Below are 13,677 nucleotides of genomic sequence, written 5' to 3'. Positions count from 1 at the left end.
CCTCCTCTTCGCAAACTCACGTATAGTGAAAAGTTCTATAGCACTCCTAGTGAGCATATACTTGTCTTACCATAATACTGGTCATGAAATCCGGAAAAAAAGCTTTATATGGAAATATTATCAAGCATGCAATGAAAATGAAATCTGGAATAGGCACCCCAATGCCCCTTGACAAAAAAAGAAATGCATAAAATGAAATTAACTTCAAACCTTTTTATGTTAATCTTGCGATGCAGACATGGAATGAAAATGACTGTACAGTAACAATAATATTTAAAAGAAAGCTACTTAGTTCTTTAACAGAAACTTTTTCTTCCTCAACTATCTGCCACAAAGCCAAATACAAACCAGCCAGTGACAAATGAACTGATATACAGTAAATGAAAAGAGAACCTTTGACGCATTAAAGAAACTAGCAGCTAACAGCCCGTAGCAACCAGAAGCTACATATTTAGCCAGCTCCTCAACCCTTGGCTCGTTCCACAATCCTTGGCTCGTTCCACAATTGGCATCAGGTGTCAGCATAAGGGACATAAGTGATTTATCTCCAACCACCGGACTACTCAATTTCCATGATAAAGATGTAAGCATGGCATACGCGTAATGAGTTTATCAACACCAATATATGACTGGCTAGTTAGAAAATGTTGATTGGCAATCGTAGACTTGTTCTTTAACAAGCAAGCGAAGTGAACAACACTACTAAAGTACCAAACCAAGTGAGAGCCTCAAAGCTTCCGCTAAAAGCAGGGATTACAGAAGCAATAGTTGAATTGATCTATCCCGCCGAGTATCTAACAGAAATTTTCACTGTTACTCCAGATCAAAATATGTTAAAATGACTTGGTGATACAACTAGCAAAACAAGCACTGAAGGTCTACATGTTTTAAATTTCTCATCCACTCTGAAATTTATATTCTGGTTATATACAGTACTCAAAGTAGAGACCAAAGAAGGCTTGGAAGATTCTATCAGGGGAAGAACTGAGCTGATTGATAGCTTATTAACCTGTCCTCTACACCAAATAAGATGACATGAGATTCCAACTAAGTTTCATGTGGGTTGGCATCGATGCCACAAACCGAAGGATATCTGGCTTCAAACTGTCTACAGGGTGCCAGTTGTCTGACTTCTGATCCAATAAAACAAGGAACTTAGCAATATTGGGGAGTACGAGCTCTCTACAGTGTAGATGCAAAAGAGGGACTTTTGATAGAACACTTCCCTTCTGTACATCCAGACCTGCTGGCCTCCGCAACTTGTATTGTAGCCCAGTTGCCGGCTCAATATCGACTTGAGGCATTTGTTTCCATCTCCAGTGAACAAACCACCCATACTTATAGTCACCCACAATTGGCGTGCCTAAAGCTTCAGCACAATGAACACGGAGCTGTACAAATACAAAGAATTGAACATCATAGACGGCCTTAAATCCAGTATCCACCAATTCTCATTTTCTGGAAGTGTCGTTAAGGAATTTGTACCTGATGCTTTCGGCTAGTGAGTGGTTGTAATTCAATCCATGAGCATCCATTTATCGTAGGACCAAGCACCCGATATTGAGTTAGAGCCGGTTGGGAAGCTTCTAATCCTGACTGAGGAGCCAAGATGACCCTCTCTGTCTTCCCATCGTCAAGAAGCACCTGCAATCAATGATGAAATAAATACAATCACACTATTTCTTCACAACAGAAATCTGAAACTTGAATTTAGAGATAGAGAACCTTCATGAGAGGAGCACAAATTAAGCCTTCCTTTTCCTTGGGCGACCCTATAACCAATGCCCAGTACCTCTGACATTTTGTTCTACATGCATCATTCCAAGCCTAGAATTATCCAAATCATGTCAGTCTTGAGAATTAAATCTTAACAGTTTTACATATTTCATATTACAAGTTGTTGCCTGGTGCTAAATGAGTGATTAGAAACATGAAGTATGATACCCTGCATGATGATTTCCCAATGTTGATGTCAGTGTATAACGAATGCAGAAGAGATACACTGTCTTTTGTTCTTCCCATTAAAAGGAGGCCACTGCTCTCTCTGTCAAGCCGATGAACCTGATAATATATGCATATATAAACAGACATTCTTAAATTATGCAATTAGAAACTAAGTGTATTGAAGAATCAACTAAGTTCAAAAGAAAACCAAAGAGTCGGAGACTGCTGATATGAACAGTCTATGATACAGAAAAGCTAGTAACTAGGATACGAAGCCACATGTTCTCAATATCCCCGAGAACTTTATTTGATGGGAATCATATAGAATTGAAATCTTACCAATTTAGGACCTTCATCATAATCATAAGATAATGCTGCTGCTGCCAATGCATCCATGCTGTTATGGACTGGCACATTACCCTAACCAAATCATTATACATGTACATTAAACCAAACCGTAACACAGCATGCTGATGCAATGAAACGGTATGAGACACTACAAAGACTGGCACAGTATAGATTCTAACCTTGACTGGCAATTTTGGGGGCTTGTTCAGCACTATTATAGCAGAGTCCTTACATATAACCAAGATACAATAATCAGAAATGTAAACACACTGATGAAAACCGGCAAGTGCAGCTACATAAAAATAACTCAACACAAATCACCAATGAGTATCAGAAATTGGAATTGAAAGCATTCACACAAACAAAGACCATGTTAAGAGAGTGCAGGAATTAGACCTTGTACTTGACAAGCCTTTGCAAGTAGTCAATCTCATCCGCATTTGGGTACAATGTCTCACTCGGTATGCAGTCGAATCTCCTTGAAATTTTACTCTCTGCAATCGATACTGGTACATATACTCTTGCACCTTCCTCCATTACCTCACTAGGCCTAATCTATTTCAAATACAATAATCACAACATATAAAAATGGAAACGCTTTCTTGCATCACAATCAACTTGACTAAATGAGCAAGTATGATTACCTTTCTCAAACGTTTCACTTGCCCTTCCTTCCCAATTGAATCCGGGCCTTCCATCTGAACCTATAATTAAATTGAACAAATTAAAAAGGTATACTGTTGAGAAATAAAAATCACAACTTTAGGGATGAGAGTTCATCAAGTTTTACTCACAAGGCCTTTGTTGAAATGGGACCGAATGGCGGTGTCGTCAATCTCATGGAAGTAATACTTGAGCCAACTGACGGCGGTGACGTGTGAGGGTCGTGAAACGGCGCCGTCTTGGTATGACTTCTTCTTCCCCGGCAAATGTCGACCGCCGGGGAAAGGCGACAAGGAGAGGAGCTGCCTGGGTTTCGGGCCTTCTTTCGGTGGGCCCAGTTTGGCGACGTGGTTCGACACTCGGATGAGCGGCGGCGGTCCGGCGGTCTGCGGCGGTGGAGGAGATAAGCTAGAGTATTGGCGAGTAAAGGGTGACACGTGGCAGTAGGTTACGATTCTTCTCCGCATCGTTTTACATGTTGGGATTGCGGGAGTGATTGACGGACTGACGGCGACGATGGAGGTGGAGATGGCGCGAGATTACAGAGGAGAACAATGAAAGCTAAATTAGATAAATAGTCCCTTTGTTTGGTATGTCATACTTACAGAAGAGAACAATCAATGAAATAAACTTCATTGCCTATGACTTGAGTAGGTATGTCATAGTCAACAAGTTTAGTCAGCCTAACAAAACTATGACATACCTACTCAATTAGGCTGACTATGACAAAACTATGACATACCTACTCAATTAGGCTGACTAAACTTGTTGACTATGTCAGATACTACACTTCATTTTCTGTTTCGTTGCTGACTATGACATACCTACTCAATTAACCCAATTAACCCAAAAGGATACTCCTCTAGTCTAAAACAATTATACATGGCCACAATTACAGCAAAAGGAAAATGCAGGAAAAGGAAGAAGTGGTAAAGAAATGTATGGTTTTCAGATACATACGTTGCACATGGCATAAGCTGCTACAATCTCTATAGTCTCCCCTACCTATATCTCATTTCCCTTAATTGATTGAGCTCTATATACATTCATATTAATATGTAATTTATTATGCAGCTAAGTAGACCGCCTAAACTCATCCCTTTACATGAAATCAAGTGAACCACCATGTAACAATAAAACTACAACCTGAAACCCTCTCTATGAATTACCCAGATTCCAAATCCAAAGACAAAGAAAACCCCCAAAACATAAAAAGCCATATTAATTCAAAACCAACAACAATCAATGAAAACGACAACTAACAAAACCATAGCAAAAAAAAAAGTTCGAAACCTGCAATCGTCGCTCTCCCGAAACCCACCAACACAACAGACTGAAGATTATCAATTCTCTGCATGACACAAAACAAAAAGATCAATCTAAGCAAAGCACACATCTTTAAAAAGCCCGAAAACGAACTCATCAAAACAAAATCTACAAACCTTCGGTCGTTCGATAAGCAACACACACCCAATCTCTCTATCTCTCTATGGGTCGTTCTTCACTTCTTTGATATCTCTTTGGATCGCTCTCTATGACATCCGATCTCTCTATCGCTCTCTCTAAATCGTTTTTCTCGATCTGCAGATTATTTAGGTCAGCAGAAATCTGAAGTTCTCAATCCTTATCCATCCAGGGTCAAAAAGGACCTTCCAACCCCTGAATGGCAGTTTCGTATTTTCCTAGACACCGGAGTGTAAAATCGACTGTTCACTGTACTTAGAACAGTGTAACAGTGCATCGACGCTTTATATATGTACTAGCAAGGAAACCCGCGCAATGCTGCGGGATTGATATGTTTTCCTGAATTTTATACGTAATAGAATAGTTCGTAATCTAATGAAAAAAAAAAAAAAAAAACGCTTTATCATTGATATAAGAACCATTCCAAGAGTCTCCAAAACATGCTGCAACTGTAAGACCTAATTTCGATTTTCGATACCAAAGAGAACGAACATCGACAGGATCATAATATATTAAATCTGAAAGTGAATTCAAGCTATTCAAATCCAGTGTACAGAAGAATGTGAAATAGCTAAATAATCGCATGCAACAAAAAGTTCTCTATCATTCCCATAAATGAATGCAATCTTCACGTGAATCCCACCCTCAACTACTGCTACATCTGGAGTCTTTATCTGCTTTCCAGTAGTTTCATTATCTTCACCATATTGCTTTTTGAGGTTTTTTCACAATGTTAACAACTATATCAATGTTAGCACATTCTTCTTGAGAGAACCCATGCCATTGGAGCTCGTCTACAATTTCTTCTGAGTCTGCGTTAGATTACATCTCACAAAAATCACAATATCAATGCGCTTACCTTTGTTTTCTTATATTTGGAATCTGATTTTATCATGTAAGAGCAAAGTTTCAAGTAAAATTTTTACATTTACTTCAACTCCAACATATAAGCTATCATATGAAGATAAACTTGCAGTCAATACTTCCTATCAATCTATCGACACAGTATTTATGTTACATTCTGTTACTTGAACACACTCGATAACCAAAAGTTTACATATATAATTGAATTTTGTATAACAAAAGAATCACTGCATTATCCACTCAAACTGACGGACATACTTTTTCCAAGGAAAAAGATTAATCATGTTCAATCAAGATCTTAGCCATTCATTAAAATAAAAAAATAAAAAAAAGTACAAAAGAAAAGAAAAATCACACACATGGTTGAAATCAAAGCTTAATTTGAATTGAGAATTTACCATTCTCCCCATGAAAATGTCCCAGGCCATAGAAAATGGGCATTTAGCTGATGAAATGAAAATTCTCAAAAAAGGACTAAAACACACAATTACAGCATCAACAAAGCAGATTTGTTGCATGACAGACTAAATCTTCCATTATGCCTCTTTAGGTTTTACCATGAAGTTAACTACCCTATGCTTTCACATTACATCTAGTGGTTTGTGTTCTATGGCAGAGTAATGATACGAATAATAATTCAGCAGAATTGCATCAATTATAAGAGGCTGACCTTTCAGTCCAAACTTCAGATTGTTCTTCTTTGGCTCATAAACATTAAACAATATCCCTTGGTCCATGAGTATTCATTCCCTTAGCTTGGAACTGCACAGAAATAATCAGAGTTAAAATCCAGACATATATGACTATACTCTGCATGCTAGGCGGTGAACATAATTAGTAGTTGTATGAGAAACCAAATGAAATGCCTACAGATATTCTGTAGTTCATTCCAATATCACAGCAATTGACTTTCTCCCCAAGCATTCTGTACTTGTGAAATTAAATAATGAAGATCATTAGTTTAGTACCTAAGACAACTAAAAAATAGATGTTCCCAACCTGCTTATCTGTGTTTTAGTACCTAAGACAACCAAAAAATGGGGAACGATATAATATTTGCCGACCACCTTGTGGTTACACTTAAAACTATTATGGCGGATTGTCAGCTTATTTTCCATTAGACCACAGAGGATAAGTTAATACTTCAAATGCAATGTGGGAAACTGAAAATGTAATATAGTATATAGCTTGATTGCTTCTTTCCCAATAGACCACAGAGGATAAGTTGACTTACCATTACATCGAAAACAGAAGCAATAGACCAATTCTGATAAGAAGCATGACCTACATTTACATCGAAAACAGAAATTAAGCGAATACAAAACCAAATAGTTTGTGCTGGGATTGATCCAAATAGTATGCACATGGCAAAGAGGTATCAGCAAATAGTAATATCATTAAGTCTGTAAGCACTATTTTATACATTCCTACTGGTTTAGCTACTGTTACCTTTTCTGCTATCAGCTGATGTGCTCTTTTCTAAGTTCTAAGATTCTTCTCGAACTGTATTAGCTGCCTCTTTTGATATGCTTATGGAAATCCCTGCAGTATATCATATCTAGAGGTTAAATCCATGTCAAATCTAACTTGAACACAAATTTGCTGTAAACAGAAGTGAAAGCAAAAAAAAAAAAAAACAAAGGTTTGAAAGTCAAATTGAGCAAACACTGATTAGTTAATTACATTTCTAATAGTAGCTGCACATATTTTCAGCTACCAAGCTCTATTACATATATAGCCAAGATCCAAAACCCAGGAGAAAGAAAGAAAGGAACCCAGAAAATCATAACTCCAGTTTTCAGAAGATCATAAATAGATTTATTTATTTATCTCTTAGATTTATTTCTTATATACTCTAGACGAAAAAGAAAAAAGTAAACATTTAAATTACATATGAATGGCTTTGGCATATGATACCAACAGATTGAGAGAGGAAGAAATTGGTAAATAGGTAGTAAGTGAAAGGGGTAAAAATTAATGAAGTTTATATGCATATTCATGTTCAACAGCTTTGAGCAGTTCATATGTTGCTGTTTTGATTTGTCAGAAATAATTTTAATGATACAACAAAAACTTTGGTGTTATACCTGTAATTTGACGATGCAAAACTTATTGTCAATCACCTGAAATAACTTGGGCAAAATTTATGCATTTTGATGTTCAATCTCTATCATCTTCATCACCTCGACAATCTGTCCATTGATCTACATACCGAAAAGTAGAGGTCCACAATGTAAACTACCGGCAAGTTTAGGCAAATGTAACACAGAAAGTAAGAAACTGGCTACAGAAATGTAACAATAAAATCCAAACATCATAATGGGTCATCACGATGATGTTTGAACTAAAAAAAAAGGGAACACACACATCAAAACATCACAATGATAATCACATCACAAAAGACTAAAATCTGCAAATTTAATTAAAACACAATAGAAATGCAAACATTAACAATTTGTTAACAACACATAAAAAAACATTAACCATGAAACAAAACTACACAATACTTTTACTCATCTAAGAGACCGACAAATCAATAGTGCAGTTCATATCGATTCTTTTATCAACACTATTGAAACATCAATGCGTAGAAAAATAACACTCAAGTAATTAACTGTTCAAATATTAGGATCAATAAATGTCTTTTGTGTACATAAAAGACATTAAGTCAAATATATACCTGAATTGCAGACAATTAAACTGTGCGACAGCACACTGTTCCCAAAATCTGTAAAATAGAATAGGAACAATTAAAACTTTATAACAAATTTACCATCGTTGCAGATGCTATAAACTCAATGTAGAAAAACAACACAATACAATGAAAGCAAATGAAACCAGTGGCTGACCTAACGAAAATTCAAGGTTTATACCTGAATAAGAATAAAAGATGGAGAGAATGCTAAACAGCAGACCAAGGAACAGCGGCACTGCAATGATGCATACACTTTTTTGCATAAAATCTGTAAAAAGCGAACAAAACTGCAACAAAATTATCAAACTAATCATATAACTACAAAAAGTAATCTCAACGCAATATTTCTGTAAACCAAAGCAAAAACCAAAAGGAAAAAAAAAATTGTTACAATAGCAAATTCTTATTTGAAATTGATCACAGAATGTTACCAAGCAAACTGATACACTGAGGTTTGGTTTACATAATAGAAATGAATGATAGTGACATAAAAATTCTTATTCATTGCATTGCTCTATCAAACTTAACAGTTTACGTATCTTGAAAATAAGTGAGATATGGAACAGAGATGAGACGGGGTAAAACTACAAAACTGTTATTAACTAATTTATTGCTATTCCTATAAATCAGTCTATGTACATCTTTTTATCCTTGTTTGCATCTTTGGTCTCTAAGTTCTTATCTTCCTTATCTATTCTTAATTGAAATTGATCACATAACGTTACCAAGCAACTACTTAATTTTAATTTCTAGCATAATTCAAGATGCAATTTGAAACTGAAAACAGTTAGCCTAAGAAGCCATGGACTAAATTAGTTTAAGAAATACACATAAAAATAGAGCATGATACTATAGTGTGCATTCGATGAGTAAAAAGAAATTAATTATATTTTAACTGGAAACCAATTTGTAAAGTAAATTGAAAAGATATCCTAATCATTTTTAGAACTGTGAGCAAAGATGCAAAGTATTGTTTGTCCATCTTCTTAATAAGTCTATATGATTCTCTCCTCTCCAAAATCAATTTTAGTGATACAGACTTTTATCTGAACAGGAACAGTAGCAGAAGATGTAATGTTATTGAATGTGATCCTCTCGTTCTCAAAGGGATTGAGAGAACAGTAAGTAATTTCGGTACCTACTATACAAATCAATCAACCCCAATATCGTTGATAAAGGAAAAAGAGGGAGAGCCATTCAAACATATAAAATAACAAACTCTATATGCGTATCTTATAGCAACAACAGAAAACAAAGACAAAAGGCATCGATTTTTTGCATCAAAACCATATCAGTAAAGAAAACCAGTGAAACGGAAATCAATAGAGGCCAAAATGACGATGAATAACCAAAAAATATAGCAATCCATAACCAAAACTCACAATAACCGAGCCCAGAAGAATCGAATCGAGACAATATTCCCGAAATTCGAAACCTCCAATTTCCATCCAAAGACCACAACTTTAAACAAAATCCAGAATAAGCAAGCCCAGAAGAACACAAAGGAGACAGTATTCAGATTCGGATGCAATCAGACCTGAGAAGAATTAAGTGAGAGAATTACCAGATTAAAGGTTCGAACTTTGGAACCCAATTGGATTGACTCGGCGACGACTCTGTGCTTTAGAGATTTGCCCCCGATCTCCCTCTCTATCTCTTCGTGCAAAGCAAAGAAACGCACCCGATTTCTTGATCTCTCTCTCTATCTCATCTTGATTTGATAAAGATGAGTACACGACTGTAGAAGAAAGAGGAAATCAACCGGAAAGACTCGATATATCCAGGTGGGTGGCAGAGGCTGCAAAAAAATTTCAAGCGAGGGCAAAAGCGTCACTCCACTTGGAGCCAAATCACTGTTAGATGAACAGTATCTCTCCTTTAGTATATAGTAAATAATAATGATACCTAATAACCGTAACAGTCACTATATACTTTCAACCCTGGCCCCATATTCTGGTGATCATATAGAGGTCAGTCACGCAGAATCTTTTGACACTCTTCTTCTTCTTTTGATCCGAAACCCTCTGATCTAACATTCTTCTTGTCTTCTCCTCCCCTGATTTCCTCACAATTGCATCCAATATTCAACATTCAACAAAATCATGGACACAACAGAAGGGCAATGAGACTTCCTGTTTTAAAACATAATGCAAAATTGTGTGATCGATAATAAATCTAATTTTGAAAGGAACCACTTCAGGAAACTTATTTGAAACTGAGTCAACCAATTGTGTTCAAAATTTCTAAATCTAGAGCTTTTCGCCTATCAGAAGATGACAAAAAAGTTTGAGACAAGGCTCTCAAGAATCAGATCACCATATATCATTGGGCAACAAGAGCTCGGTCCCTTAGGGTGGCCTCAATCTTTCGAAAAGCTTCCTAACCTATAACTTGCCAAACCCCACAGCAACTCAGCTATACTAACACTTAATCCTGAGGATATGGAATTCTAGCATTAAGCATAACATGGAGGGTTATTAAACAACATAGCATACAAACAAAGAGCAACGGGAAGGTCTGATAGATGATGTTAGAGCTGTCAGCCTAAGGAAATTAGTCAATGAAGCTGTACTGCTATCTGTAATTCAAAGCTCGGATAATCCAACATACAAGCAGCAGTTCAGGGTCACTTTAATGAACTTGAATTGAGATGTCAAAAGCATGCATTACTTCTTCTTTTCTTTTTTGTCTATCACAGATTGAATTTCCTCTGGAAAAGTATCTAAGCACTAACAAAGTTTACTATTACCCATGCTCGCCTGTCCTAAATTTCAAAAAAAAATCTAAACACTTTTAATTAACAAAATAGACCAAGGAATACGAGAAAGTTACACAGAAATGTATAAATAAACTAGGTAGAAAATGGAGTCCAAATGCATAGCAAGAATGGGAAAGGTGGCTGAACTAAGAATGGAAGCTAGTCTTTCTTAAGGATAAAGTTTGAGAATTATAATTTCCCACAGGGTGAAAGCAGGAATAACAATTTACATTCTGTCTACACCATTTTTATGCAAATGAGACATTAAATAAGACGATTGGAACAAGTTTAGATAGTAATACTTTCTAGCTTAATTAATTAGGAAGTATCCTTGCCTGTCTATCCAAGAGGTTAGAACTCATCAGTAAACAGGCAGAGACAGACAAAGTTCATGTTTTCTTCACAGCAGGGAGAGCGGTGTAACCCATGATCAGATTATTCCTAGATTATTTCATATGCAAGAAAATGGAGGGAAAAGAATCATATACTTTCCCTTCCTTGCACCTGAATAGACTCTCTCAGGTACAAACAACCCTTTGTCTTTCTCCTTCACCTTCTTTGTGTATCCACATTTTCACTGGCAATGATCGAAAATCCTACATAACACTAGCTATCTTCCTTGTCTTCTCTGTTTTGGACCCCAATATCTAGACTTTCTCTATTGGATAATCAAGACTCTTAAGACCCCAGGTAGAAGCGGTAACAGAACTCAGTAGAATTAATCACTAACTAATATCTAAGGGGGGTGTATTGTATATGGAATTAGTGGAAGTTTTAAAGAAATCTATAGAATTTAAAAGTCTGGGTGTATTCAATATAGACTTTTAACAGTCCATGAAAGTCTTGAGGTATTCAATTAAGATTTTTAAAGACTTCATGAATTCCACCAAAATCTAGGGGTATTCAATTAGGACTTTTAAAAATGAATAAAAGTACAGAGGTATTCAAAATATCATTCATACTTATGGAATTAGAAAATCATGGATAATCATGGACTTTGTAGTGTTAACTATACATAACAAACTCCAATAATTTTCCAGCCTCCAGACCAAAGATTTCAAAAAGTCTATCAAAGTTTCCTCTTCAAAAAAAAAAAAAAAGTTTATCAAAGTTATTCTCTCTACGCACAAAGAAGTTTGTCCTTCATCATCTCTCTTTCTTAATTTTTTGTCTTTTCTCTAATTTTTTATGATATCAACTTTTTTTGATATCCAACATGTTCATTGTAGTTGTTGAATGTGATTTTTGTTTTTTTTTTTTCAATTGTGATACTTCGAACCCTAATAGCAATAAAAATGATTTATGAAACCCTAAAACTCAAATATTGTGGTCTAACCCTAAGACCTTGAACCATACTAAATTTTATCTTATTAATTAATTATTCTCATTAATTTGAATTTATACTATGGTTCAAAAAAAGGTTGAACAATTGAATTTCAATTGATTGATTATAGATCAAGACATTGATCAATATTGCTACAATATATGTTAATTGGCGAAAACAAAATTGATGAGAATAATTAACCATAAACATCAAGTGATCTATATTGTATATTTATGTTGTTAGGAGATTAGGAATGAGAACAAACTCGCTAAACAGACTAACAATCATTTATTTGAGTCCATTTCTATTAGAAGATAGTGGAGCATTGAAGAGACAACAAGTTATTATTTTGTTTTGTGTTTGGGTTGCATTTGTTTTTTTTTTTTTTATATATTATGTACATCCTAAGAAATCTGTAGAAGTCATTCATAATAAAGTATATAGATTTTCATGAATCAATAAAAGTCTGTTGCTAAAATCAATGGTTTTAAGAAATCCATAACAGTCTATCGACTTTTTAAAGAGTCTGTGGACTTTTCAAAAAGTCTGTCATTTAAAAAAAGTCTGAACAAATCCAAATACAATACACCCCCCTAAGCACATACGGTTTTCGGTTCGATGTTATCATCTCCATGTCTTGTGCTCCTAAATCCAACTTCCATTGACTCTTCAAGCATTTGAGACCCTCTACTTATCCATCTCAAAAGCATAAAGTCAAGACATGCTTTTGAGTTCATATTCAAATGATGTCTGTTTCATTTAGCGACAAAGTGAGAGACATTTAGTTCTAACTTACATTAGCAAGGACTACATGCACAGTTTTCAGATTTACTTAGGAGGATCAAGAGTGTATTTTGTTCATGACATATACAGAACTAAACTAAACCCAGCTCAAATTAGCACAAGAAAAGTGCAACAATGGAAACTGAAAAAAGTACCCAGAAATATCAAGCTTCATGCTTTAAGCTGGAAAGTTACCTTAAAGAACATGACAGAGACACCTTGAAGTGACTATTTGGACTTGGGCTCCGAATTCCGGTCTGGGTTTTCCGACCCGTCATTGCTCGGGTCAGTTTCAGCCAACGATCTGGCGGTTAACTTTCTCATCGTTTCAAGTTTCAGCCTTTCACTGTGAGAAAATGAGAGGTTCGTCTTCTAGATAGTATTATAGTGTAGCCCACCAAACGACGGCGTATGCAATTCTTCCTCCAAATATATAAAAGAAAGGTACGTGCAACAGAGGCAATTACATGATAGGTAATTGCATTTTATGACCTTTTTTTTTTTTCTCCATTTGAGATTTTTGTCATGTATGATGAATGATAGAATGTTCTTCTTCCTAATTCGTGGTATAGTGCACTTTCTTATAATTATAGGCTTATAGCATATATACTTAGTGTTGTGAGTTCTTTGTGAATAATGTGATTTCATGATCACAACATTGATTAGGTTTAGGATAGATGGGGTAGCCCATTTGTATGCTTGGTTGCTCCATATAAGGATCTTAGCTGCTCAGAATGGAGATTTTGAAGAAAAGAAAATGTGATAGGAATTATATTGTATTGCCTCAAAGTCTCAAACTATAATGAATTATGAATATTGATGTACACAAATCTA

At 35.6% G+C, this 13,677-nt stretch overlaps 1 protein-coding gene across 8 annotated transcripts; it reads right to left on the bottom strand.

Annotated features, from left to right (window-relative positions):
• Positions 1-211: 211 nt before the first annotated feature.
• On the bottom strand, positions 212-13,196 carry LOC112182417 (RNA pseudouridine synthase 3, mitochondrial). Of its 8 annotated transcripts, none has more exons than XM_040518358.1 (18): positions 9,543-9,746; positions 8,157-8,265; positions 7,964-8,011; positions 7,371-7,487; positions 6,733-6,825; positions 6,518-6,567; positions 5,954-6,045; positions 4,398-4,536; positions 4,249-4,306; positions 3,087-3,516; positions 2,937-2,996; positions 2,689-2,847; positions 2,472-2,519; positions 2,284-2,364; positions 1,945-2,061; positions 1,726-1,827; positions 1,486-1,644; positions 631-1,391 (listed from the first exon to the last, which is right to left on the bottom strand). In XM_040518358.1, the coding sequence occupies exons 10-18, from the start codon at positions 3,420-3,422 to the stop codon at positions 1,017-1,019; spliced, it is 1,437 nt and encodes a 478-aa protein (XP_040374292.1). In that variant the 5' UTR covers positions 3,423-3,516; positions 4,249-4,306; positions 4,398-4,536; positions 5,954-6,045; positions 6,518-6,567; positions 6,733-6,825; positions 7,371-7,487; positions 7,964-8,011; positions 8,157-8,265; positions 9,543-9,746; the 3' UTR covers positions 631-1,016. The 8 variants fall into 8 exon arrangements, 7 of the variants coding, with proteins under 7 accessions (XP_040374292.1, XP_024176684.1, XP_040374290.1 ...); XM_024320916.2 differs by having other exon boundaries at positions 3,087-3,459; XM_040518356.1 differs by having other exon boundaries at positions 3,087-3,459; positions 7,407-7,487.
• Positions 13,197-13,677: the final 481 nt, after the last annotated feature.

The sequence above is a fragment of the Rosa chinensis genome, chromosome 1 (genome assembly GCF_002994745.2).
Source record: "Rosa chinensis cultivar Old Blush chromosome 1, RchiOBHm-V2, whole genome shotgun sequence".
NCBI lineage: Eukaryota > Viridiplantae > Streptophyta > Magnoliopsida > Rosales > Rosaceae > Rosa > Rosa chinensis.
Note: the sequence above shows the minus strand (reverse complement) of the source record. Positions and strands in the feature narration are given on the sequence as shown.